The following is a 12,023-nucleotide window of genomic DNA, read 5'->3' as shown; positions in this document are numbered from 1 at the left end:
CTCCCTTTCCCCCCATCACTTTTCCCTTCCCCTCAACCCATGCACTTGCGCGATCTGAATGACACCTGGCCTAATAGGATCGTTGTCAGTCTTCCCTTTGTTCCCCCTTCCTGCCTCGTCGCGCCTTGAAACACTTGTGTATAGGCGCATTACAAAACCATATCATATATCTTGCACGAGAGCAAAGAACCCATCCCATTTTTCCCCCCTTTGGGAATATGCTCATCCGCAAGAGAAACAATTCCACAGAGTGTGTGAAAATCTTGCCAAGGCACAAGTGGAGTTGGCTGACTTCAGCGCCCGTTTGTCGTTCCCATCAGGAGGGATGGCTGGGTACGCTGCCTGCGTCGAGGTGGCCGTAGCCGCCTGAACCACCAAACTCTTGGGAGTGGGGTAAGACAAAAGGTAGCTGGGGTTGCTAATCGAAGGGCGGTATTTCTTCGTCAACGGTTTGTTAAAAGCCGGAAGAGATTCTGGTGAATGCCAAGCAGCCGCCACAGTTTTCTGTAATGTCAGTTGAAAAGGACGGACCTTGATCTAAAATGTCCATTAGATCATCTTGCACAAAGCTTCAGGAGGTCTAGACCAACACAGATACTCTGACCCTAGCCATGAGCCTCCTGTAGGACAACTCCGCATGAGCCCCAGGCTCCTGCCTGCCGAATTCCGCTTCCGGAGAAGTGTCCAAACCACTGGCATTATGAATAGTTTCCCTCAACTATTCCAATTGACTGTCTCCAGCAAAGACCGGAGCCACTTCAGGCTCAACAGGGCCCTTATCAAAGTCTGACCTTTCCTCCTCATATGTCATCCAGAGGGTGGTAAAGGCCCTGCCTCGGGACAGAAGGTCTGGAGTCCACCACCGGCCGCACAGACTTGGAAGTAGCCTTCCTTGGAGGATCCACAGTGGTAAATTTCAGCCAAAAAGCACCAAAGGCATCAAGGGTGCCGAAGGCTTCGGCGTCGACAAGGGTGCTGACGGTGCCGAGGGCTGGAACAAAGGCAAAGCTTCGACTTCGATATCCGAGGGACAAGGTGCCGACGTAGTCGACCTTGAGCCCTTACCAGGCTTCTGCTGTCTTGCGGGAGACGAGGACCGAGACTTGGAAGCATGTCTCTTGCGACCATCCTTAGCCTTGTCCGAATAGGACCTCGAAGGTTCCCAATGAGCGTCGCGTCGAGGACCCGAAGGCGTGCGAGCCACAGCATGAGACCGTTCCTTGCCGGCTTCATCAGAAGGCGCGGACGGAACTATGCCCTGCGATTGAAAAAAAATCGCTACCATCTGCTCCCATTCCTCCGGAGTCAATGACTTCGTCGGGCATGCCACTTTCCTCGCGGCTCCATCCTCCGAGTGAGGCGACCAGTTATGGCGCTTCCCAGAATGCCGAGACGAGGAGGAATGGCGGGAACCACTCTGGGACCGAAATCCCCAGGACTCCTCCCGATGCGGAGAATCAGCCCTTGAATCGTCAGTGGACATCCCCTTGGACTTCGATTTACGGGACCTACTGGGTTTCGAACCCCTACCCACCTGAAGCTTGCCCTTACACTCTCGCAAGGCCTTAGCAGTCAGCAACTGGCATTTGGAACAGTCAGTGTTGCGACTCTCGCCCAAGCACCACAAACAAATGCAATGCGAGTCGGTAATCGACATTTTTCGACTTGCAGTCCCGACAAGTCTTGTATCCAGACTGCAGAGTCAGAGGGGGTTCAAGAAGACAGTCACGAGGAATGTACAAGGAGCGCTGAGTCTACGAATCAAACACTTGCAGAAAAAACAGAACTGAGGCTACGGGCACCATGCATCCTATAACATCTGGAGACGTCGCCATCGACACAGGACACCCTCTGCCGAAAGTTTCCAAAGTACGCAGCTGTGGACCGTACATGTCAAAGATGTGGAATACGTTGGAGGACACAATCCATTCGAAGCAAGGTTACTGGATTTAAACTAAATGAAACTACCATTTCAGGGCTCTCGGGGACCAAGAAAGGCAATGTCTGGCAAAATGGTCACATGCTTCAACCAGGGCACAAGAAAAACCCAAACAGTACAACAGTTTCACTGTGCACAAAGTGGCATGTTGCACTGGTTAGCAGGGTCTCCAGTTAGCCTATCTATGTGGAGATTCACAAATACTGCTTGCCTCTGTCGATCAGTTTAATTGCCGCTAACAATAGCACAAAAAAACACCAATTGCCCATCACAAGATTCAGGAGAAAGATTGGCATGGATTAGATTTCCAGTCACCTCTGCTAAGAATTGGAACGGCTTGCCTTAGGCCTTTACTCTTCGCCCCTAAGCTGCCGACTGAACCCTTCAATACCATACACTTGCCATCTGACATTTAACAATGTCTGGCATCTAACCTGAAATAGTGTGCCCATAGCTGGTCCACCCCCCATTTCCTCATCTTTTTACCAAGATTGAACCTTGAAACTGGGTTTGATATGCTTGGTGACTGCCATGCCATGTGCTGGGCAGAGGGTGCAAGTCATTTGATAAGTCAGTCAAAATAGTGCTAGAGAGACAAGGGTTTCATTATCCTTTTTCAGTAGTGGACACATGTCCACTGAAAACATTGGGCTTTTAAAGCCCTACTGAGGATTGTGGCTTGAGAAATGCTTAGCTCTAGAATCTTGGGGCGATTGTTTATTGTTTTCATTTCACCTCTCCAACTGTTCTCATTCTACTTGAACTATCCTCTGCATTTGATACAGTTAAGCACTCCAAACTCCTAAAACGACTCTGCGATACCCTAGGTATCTCAGAGAGGGCACTGGACTGGCTGGCCTTCCTCAGTGACCGTCCGTCACAGGTCATTCTGGGCTCCTTCTCTACCACCTTTATCTCCACCAGCGGTGTCCCCCCAGGGCTCCAACCTTTCTACCTGGCTCTTTAACTACCTTTCTTCGCTTGCACACCTTATTTGCACTTTCCAAACTTCCAGTGTTATGCAGATGAGACCACTCTTCTTCAAATTTCCCTCCGATCCTTTTCTTACAACCACCATCATTCCAGACTGCCCATCTGCCATCCAGTCCTGGTGTACTTCCAATGATCTCTGCCTCAACGTCAGCAAGACCGAGATCCTTTCTATTGGGACCCCTGCTCCCTCTTTCTGTCCCTGACTCTGGCTATCGTATACGGGCTCCCTCCCTTCGCCCTCAACTGAAGCCAGAAACCTTGGACTCATCTTAAACTCCTCCTTCCTTTATCCCTCACATTCAGGACCTTGCCAAAAAGTCCCACTTTCATCTCCAACCCCTCAAAGGAATTTTTCCTTTCCTCACTTCCCCCAGAAGCTCAATGTCTCTAGAACTCTGGTTCTCTCTAGGCTTGACTGCTGCAATAGCCTTTTCCTTAATCTACTCTTCTTCTCTACAACCCCTCCAGCTAATCCAGAATAGGACTGTGAGACTCATCATTGGCCGCAAGCCTAAGGACCGCATCTCTTCAGCCCTAAAAAAACTGTCCATTGGCTCCATGTAGCTGCAAGGATCAAATTAAAATCCCTCTGCATCATCCACAAAGTTATCTGGGGCCAGTGACCTCACTGTCTAATACTTTCTCTCACCAACTATTCTCCCTCCAGATCTTTACGTTCCTCCGGCACCAACTATGTGCGTAAAGCGCTTCACTAAACACTGAGCTGGTGGACGATCTCTCCTCAGCAGGCTCTCCTATGGAATAGCCTCCCACTTCCTCTTGAGCCAGATCTCAAATTCCGAAAGCTCCTCAAGACTTTGCTTTTCACCTCCTCCTTCACTTCCTCTCTCCTCTGTTAAATCCCACTGCTGCAGAGATTGGTGAGCAGGGCCGATGTGTCCTCTGTGTCGTGACCTCCCACACCCAATTGCCTACAGTCTCCACACCCCCCCCCCACACCCTCCAACTCTTTGCCTTAGCAACCACTGGCCTATGGCACCACAGGCCTTGCACTTATTTATTGGCAGCTGACCACTCCGCCTAGGCACGTACAGTTGCTCACTCCATAGCTCTCGATAGACTTGGCACTTCACCCACTACATTATCCACCGCCCCTCTACTTTCTGCACTTAGACGTTCTGAATGCTCACAAGGCCTAATCGGTCCGCCTCGATCTCTCGTATTTTTCTTCATTCATATGCCCCCTCCCTCTTGTCCTGTGGGTGCCTTGAAACATAATTTACTTGATGTATAGTCTAACAAATGCACAATAAATACATTTCCTTTGACTGGTCTCCGTTTATCAAGTGTTTCTTCAATGCGGTTCCTCTTCATCCTCTTGTTTTGATGACCCATCTTGAAGCTGCCCTTCTCATGACATATTTGGTCTGATCTTCTGTCAAAGGAAGGAAAGGCGGTTCGCATTGTAATATGGGGGAATGCATTGTACAAGCCTCGTAAACATTTTCTGCCTCAACTTCTCCGTGTTCCTTTTACTCCAGGAAGTACATTTTCAAGTCTATATCAAGCATCTGCGCCAGAGGCACCTTGTGAAGCATACAACTATGGTCCAACAGCAGCTCACCCTACCGTCCACTCCCATGTATTTTATCCTTTCAACAGTTTTACCATGGCTCTTCCCTTTTGGAGAGTTATCTGCTTTAAAATCCCTTAAGTGCCAAGGGCGTGTATGTTTGTCCAAAATTCCCATTAAGTATTCTCGGCTGTGCCCACTCCTGCAGTTAGGTGGTATGCCTGCAATCTTCAAATGAGTGTCAAGTCCGTGCAAATGGCCCCATGGACAAGTTGTCCTCCAAGACTAATCTAGATATGTACTTTCCAAGTCAGAAAGGAAAATACTGAACTGGGTGTATGGCTGTTTCTCCCCACATTCATATTTGCTATGCATGGAATGCAAGCACTATCTGGCTTGCATGTACTCCTCGCTTTCCAGCATTTGTGACCACATGGTGCATGGAACCATCCCCATGTCAGGAATGGTCTCTTTTCAGGGTAACTGATGAATTTTGTCTAGAATGTATCATTGAATTTTGTTTAACTCCCTAGTTCAGTGTCAGATTTCAATTGCAGACTTCTCTCTCTGTCGTTGGGCCATTTTCTCTGCGACACACTTCTTGGTTTGAGTACATACTTGGTTTTTTCCATTTTATTTGCATAAAATATCAACAATCTCTTTAGCAAAACAAAATCATTCCTACAGATCATCCTAGCATCAAAATCTAAAAAAATGTCACTGTTTCCGCCATTAACAGAAAAGATAAAAGAAAAGAGGGGAAGAAGAAAGGTAAGAAGAAAAAAAGAATGTAATGTTCCTTCGTATTTCCTCATATGATAAAAAAGGGCACCAATAATTTAGTCATAGCAATCACATAACACGTCTTGTTCCCTGCAATCAGAAGCGACCATCATAAGTCAGACTATTGGGATTGGAAGTCAAATAATAGTTGCCTAAAGTGATTGGTACGCCTCTCCGTCGTGTCTTTGGGTGTATGCAATTTTTCAGAACCAGTCATGCGCATGTCATGGGTTTTTGTCTTGGGCTTTGTGTGGCCCTGTAGAGCTCGGGTGCAATTTAGATGCAACTTTACATTTTTTCTATGCGCTATTCATCACACGAACAGGTATGCCTAGGGCATGGATGACACAAATGGTAAAGCTGCATCTAAAAATACATGCTCTTGCTAGAACGCCTGAGAGGCGTCACTCTGGCCAGCCTCCATGCTTTTCCTTCCTGCTCTTTAAGATGTTTACCTTGAAACTTTCCCGTGTCTATCCCATGTCTAGCATGAGCTCTCACTGTGACCTAAAAGGATGCATGTTACATACTCTGTATTAATTTACCCAGGGAAATTGCATTGCAGGCAACATTTGAATGGAGTATGTACAAGGGACCCATCCGGTTTAGGTAATTCTAGACCACAAATACGCAAAAAAGTGAAGGTTTATTTTCATGCAGTCAGATACCAAAGTAGTAACATCAAAAACCATTCTCTCTGCAAAGGTCTTGGCACAGTTAATGCATTGCACTCCATGCCCAAAACAATGGCTGAAAAAGTATTACCGAGTACACCGGAAGACAGACTTTACAACTTAGCACAGGGATAATGTTGCATGAACAGGCCCGTCAATGCTGAATTTTCACTTCATAAACCAGTTGTAATATTTCAAACCAATCAAATGATAAACTATGCACCGTACGTGAATCAAACCGAATAATAAGGCCCCAAAAGAGGGCTACATGATTACCACCTCACCTGCCCAACACCCCTAAAAAAACTCAACCCCCACCCAAATCATTCTCCAAGAATGCTTTAATGTTGCTTAACAATCATCTGCAGACTTACCTCAACAACCGATATGTCCATGATGCAGGTTGCAGGATCCTGCTGGATAACCACCCCACTGAGCCATGGTGCTGGTCCTTCTGGCTGGTACACCTTAACTCTCTGGCCTTGGACATTGTAGGTGCCTACAAAATAAAAACAGTCACCTAGTACCCACATACATAACAGACTAGAAACTACACACCATCTTTTCTACATAGCCAGTCAACGTCCTCTAAAACAGCCAAAGCAACAAGTAGCGAGGCATGAATGATTTCCATCCTACGGCATCACAGATCACGATAGCCACTTCCACACCCCACCCACTGAACCACAAACCAAACAGGCATTAGCAAAACTAACAGTTTAGGCTTTTGTGTAGGCACAAAATAGGCATTTGCTATGCACTGCCATAATGGTACCAACAGGACATTAATGGTAGCAGCTGCAAAATGGTTGAATTAGCTAAACAGGGTAGTAGTGCCTGTCAAACCGGTTGGCATGGCCAATGTTTTTTTTTTTTAACAGGACTTCAATACAAGGACACGTATGCTGCTAATCAAGTGGGTGAAGGCCCACTTGGTTAAGACATTAGACCAGTGGTGCATATAAAACAGCAATTAATCCATTGTCTCGGTAGGATAGCTCAGGGGCAACATGCTCGCCTTGGAAGCAAGACATGGAGCAAAACAGGTTTGATCCCCGGGCCCACGGTCAAAAACCTTTGGATATTAAGCGCATTATGAATAACCTATCATATCAGAAGACTGTTTTGAAATACAACTGGCAGGAACTTACAGCACAACGTTTGATACGGATTGAGGAAGCAAGCTCAAAGGAGATTCCAAAAGGCTGGGGTTTGGTAGGGGCAGGAAGTGGGTGTGACAAACAGACTTCTGCCCTGCAGGAGTAACAATGGCGAGTAGTCTACAGCACCCCCCCAGCCTTCACTTCCACAAACCAAGAGCCAATACCATCATAAAATTAAAACAGGCACAGTTAGGAACAAGTTACTTGCCTATAACTGTTCTCCAGCATGGGTCTGGCATGGATTCACATGCTCATGAATATTCCCAGTAGTCAGGCTGGGAATCCTTGTTAAAGAAAAAATGAGTTTCAGTTTCGTTTCTGAACTGTCTTTCTCCTAATAACCAATCACTGGTCTCTGGGTCATACTGCACCCAGCCAATCACTGCCCTCTACCTAAGCCCCTCCTCTGGCAACCATCTTCAGATTTGGTAGCACGTAAAGTGGCAGTAGGACCAAGAGAAGAGTCGCAGAGGGGTAAGCGGGAGGGTTCGCATGCGAGTCCATGCCAGACCCATGTTGGAGAACAGTTACAGGTAAGTAACTTGTTCCTTCTCCAGCATGGGGTCTGGCATGGATTTACATGCTCATGAATACAAGAATACATAGCAGTACACACATGCACAACCACGGGAGGTGGCAAGGCTCAACATTAAGCATTTCAACAACCCAACATTAAGCATCTCTTACCTTCTCACCAGGCCCACCGTCAGGCGAACAGGTTGCGCAGCACTGCCTGGCCGACTCTGGACTCCTCCCTGGAATCCTGGGCCACGCAGTAGAATCTCGTGAAGGTGTGCATCGACCTCCACGTAGCAGCCCTGCCGATGTCCAGCATGGGCACACCAGATAAGAACGCTGTGGTAGCAGCAATCGCTCTGGTTGAATGGGCTCTGACAGCCGGGCAACGGTCGGTTTGCCAACCAGTGACAGTGCATGATGCAGCCGGAGAGCCATCTGGAAATGGAAGCCTTCGACAGGGCCTTCCCTTGCTTCACAGGTCCAAAGTTCACAAATAGCTGTGATGTCTTCCGAAAACGCTTTGTGCGGTCCACATAGAACTTCAGCGCTCTAGCCACATCCAGCGAGTGCAAAGTCCTCTTGGCTGGCAACGAAGGCGATGGGAAGAAAACAGGTAACACCAAGGGCTCGTTGAGATGGAAGACCGACGGCACCTTCGGCATGAAGGAGGGGTGCGTGCTCAGCACTACCCTCGTCTCGTGGAATGTCAGGTATGGAGGTTTACAGGAAAGGGCCTGGATCTCTCCCACTCGTCGTGCAGAGGTGATGGCCGCAAGAAACACCGTCTTCCACGACAGGAACTTCAACGGTGCCAAATGCAGAGGCTCAAATGGCGGCCCCATGAGCCTGCTAAGCAACTCGTTGAGCTCCCACGCCAGGGCCGAAGCCTTCACCGGCAGGAATGACCGGAACAGTCCTTTCATGAACTCCATCACCAGGCGATGGGACCACAGAGATGATCGAACCCGGAGTTCTGGTGTAGGGTGAAATCGCTGCTAGGTGGATCTTGGAGGCATGAGCTAGCCCCACCTTGGCCAGCGACAGTAGGTACGGCAGCACTTGAGGGGCCGTAATCCGCAGAGGGTTAATCTTCTGTGCACGGCACCAGACAGAGAACCTCTTCCATTTGTGTCCATAGCACTTGAGAGTCGAGGACACCCTGACCTTTGCAAGCACCTCCTTGCAGTCCGCCGGGATATCGTACCCTCCAAACTCTAATGCTGCAGGAGCCAGGCCTTCAAGTTCAGCGACCCCGGGTCGTGGTGGAGGATGGTGCCACCTTCTCTGGTGAGAAGGTCCGCGTCTGTTGGCACTTTGACTGGGGGGGCGCTGACAATGGCAAGGAGGTCAGGGAACCAGATCTGCCTCAGCCACTCCAGTGCGACGAAGATCATTCTGTACCGGGACCGTCTGAGCTGATTGTTGAGTTGCAGCAGCAACGGTGGGAACGCATACAGGAACAGGCCGTCCCAGGGGAATGAGAAGGCATCGCCCATACTCCCCGGCTGGGGAAACCTGCTGGCGAATCTCCGGCACTTGACGTTCGTCGTCGCGAATAGGTCGATCTGGGGATTGCCCCATCGTTGGAATATGAGATCCACTTGATCCTGCCGCAGTTCCCACTCGTGGCACGAACGCAGCTCCCTGCTGAGTGAGTCGGCGATGGTGTTCTTTATTCCTGCCAGATGGAAGGGTACCAGAAATATCCCTTGGGCGACGGCCCACTGCCACAGATCCTGGGCTTCCTTGGATAGGGCTGGGGATCTGGTGCCTCCCTGCTTCCGGATGTAGAACATCGTGGTGGTTTTGTCGGTGAAGATCCTTACCACCTTGCCCTTGAGGGACGGAAGGAACGACCTGAGGGCCTAGAACACGGCTCGGAGCTCCAGGACATTGATGTGAAGTGACATCTCCTCCGGGAGCCAAAGGCCTCTTGCGTGGTGATCTCCAGTGTGCGCTCCCCATCCCTGCAGGGAGGCGTCCGTCACCGTCTCCTGATGTGCCGGGGTCTGGAAATCCAGGCCCGCCGCCAGATGCACGCGGGAGCCCCACCACTGGATCGCTTGGCGGAAGGTCTCGTTGAGCGAGATCCTGTCTTCGAAACTGCCCGCCGCTTGCATCCAACGGCGTCGAGGAACTCTTGCAGTGGACGCATCCACAGCCTGCATAGGCGCACGAGGTAGATGCACGAAAACATCATGCCGAGCAGGAACTTGATGGACCTCACCCTGGCCGCGTCCATGGTGGACAGCCGTTGCACCTCGCCCAGGATGGCCTTCGTCCTTTCCGCCTGAATCGCCATCAAGATTGCTCCCGAGTTGTCTTGTGGCATAGGCACCGGCTGCGATGGGAGCGACTGTTGGGGAGTAGGCTCTGTCTCCTCCACGGCTCACGGTTCCTCGTCGGCACCGCCGTCCCTTTCTTTGTCCGCCTCGTCAGGATCCCTCCTGTAGGACTGGACCTCCTCGAACTTCTTGTTCAGGATCTTTGCAACGTCTGTGTACGTAATGTACACCGGGCCCCCTCCCCTTTTTCCACCTGGGGTTTCACGGGGGTCTTATCGATGGGCTGAAAAGAGGATTCCCTCTGTGGTGGCAGGGAAACTCTAGGCCCCGAGGTCACCTCCACTGGGGTAGACTCCGCAGGCTTTGCGAGGGCCGCCACTATTCCGTCGATCGAGGCCTTCGCCGGGTGAATCTGGGCCTTCGCGACTTTGGGCATGCCGGAGGCCTTCACCTTGGGGGGGGGGGTCACCGCCTCGCTCCCCCTCGGCTGTCTCCGTCGGGATCGACCAGGGTTTCTCCCAAAGCTTACCCGGGTTCTCCGATTTCCTCTTCCACGAGCCAGAGCATTGGCTCGTGGTTGATGGCGTCGGTGATGATGCGCCCTGCCTGGCAGCCGAGGAGCCTGACCGATCAGCGCTCCTGGTGCCCGCAGACTCGCAGTGCTTAGCCTTTTGTTGGGCCCCCGTCACCGGAGCGCCCTCAAAGGTCTTAGAAGGCCGCTCAGACTTCTCACCTTCTGCTGGGCTCTTCCCCCCTTCCATCCAGTTGGTGAGTCGGATACGACGATCCTTCATAGTCCGTTCAGACATGTTCGTGCGTTTTGTCTTCGTGAAGGCAGTAGAGGCAACGAGAATGCTCATCCTCCTTGAAGACATTCTGTAATCCGCATCCAGGGCAGCTCCTGAAAAGCTTGGATCCGGGTGTCGTGTTTCCTTTGTCCTGGGCCATGTCCACGCGGGGTAGGCCTCAAAGGCCTTCCGGAATCCTCCAAGAACCGAAACTCGACCGAAACTTCGCCCTTGAGGGGCGTAGAAAAATCCAAAACGGGTCCCCGTTCATCGGAAGTAGAAATGGTGGAGCTTGAGGCTCGATTGACCAAAAAAATTAGGTTAAACTCTTTGGGAAAAAAATAAAATAAAAATAATTTTAAAAAAAAGAAAAAAGAAAAAAAGAAAAAAAGAAAAAAAGAAAAAAAAAAAATCGCAAAACGCAGTAAAGCTCGAGAGCTAAAGCACGAGGACTCCCTAAACTTGAACGTGCTGTAAAAATCTGAAGATGACTGCCAGAGGAGGGGCTTAGGTAGAGGGCAGTCATTGGCTGGGGGCAGTATGACCCAGAGACCAGTGATTGGTCATTAGGAGAACGACAGTTCAGAAACGAAACTGAAACTGATTTTTTCTTTACCGAGGATTCCCAGCCTGACGGGGAATATTCATGAGCATGTGAATCAATGCCAGACCCCATGCTGGGGAAAGAGATAAGCCTGCTGCACCATTAGTGATAATGTGAGCCGAGGGAAGACTATATTAAACAGGGGTGTGAATGTGGTTGAGTAGCAACCCAAACAGCCAATTCTAATGGTCCAAAATAAAGGCATGTCAAGGTTCTTTAAAAATGTATATACTTTAAAAACCATGTTATATTAAAGGTTCTTGTACCACGCACTTGCCACCGGTGTGGTCTATTGGCACTGTGGCGGATCTGTAATTCAAGGAAGGTGGCAGGGTTGGTTAGTGGGACTGAGCGGGAAAAGAGCAAGAGCGCTGTGACAATTCGGAGAAACCAGTCTGAGCGTAGATGCGTTTCTCAGTTGGTAGTCATGTGGTGGTGGGGGGGTTTATGTTTGTTTGTTTAATGTCGTGCTGTTGTGAAGTGCATGCGGTTCGTGGTGCTGTAGAGGCATGTTTGTGTTTAGTTCAGAGTTTGAGAAGGTGTATGCAGAAGGGTGTTTAGTATATTGAGTTGGTGGAATTACATTTCCTACCCACAACATTTTAACTAAATGTGATCTGTATCCCTTCTCAAGTCATTCTTTCTAGTGAATAGCAATTACCACCCCCACAAGTTCCTCCAGGAGAGATGTGTTCCCTGTGCCTGTGGTCAATCCGTGAGCTGCACGGTTTCTTCGCCCAA

At 49.7% G+C, this 12,023-nt stretch overlaps 1 protein-coding gene across 1 annotated transcript in view; it reads right to left on the bottom strand.

The window, feature by feature from the left end:
• KDM3B (lysine demethylase 3B) overlaps nt 1-12,023 on the bottom strand; it is a 2,029,046-nt gene that overhangs the window by 1,670,376 nt on the left and 346,647 nt on the right. The window contains exon 5 of the mRNA XM_069651588.1: nt 6,298-6,422. Coding sequence (XP_069507689.1) covers nt 6,298-6,422 — 125 coding nt within the window. The remainder of the gene's footprint in view (nt 1-6,297; nt 6,423-12,023) is intronic.

This window comes from Ambystoma mexicanum, chromosome 3p (genome assembly GCF_040938575.1).
Source record: "Ambystoma mexicanum isolate Mex_15411 chromosome 3p, UKY_AmexF1_1, whole genome shotgun sequence".
In the NCBI taxonomy this organism is placed as follows: Eukaryota; Metazoa; Chordata; class Amphibia; order Caudata; family Ambystomatidae; genus Ambystoma; species Ambystoma mexicanum.
The sequence above is the reverse complement of the archived record's forward strand: the minus strand, read 5'-3'. Positions and strand labels throughout refer to the sequence as shown.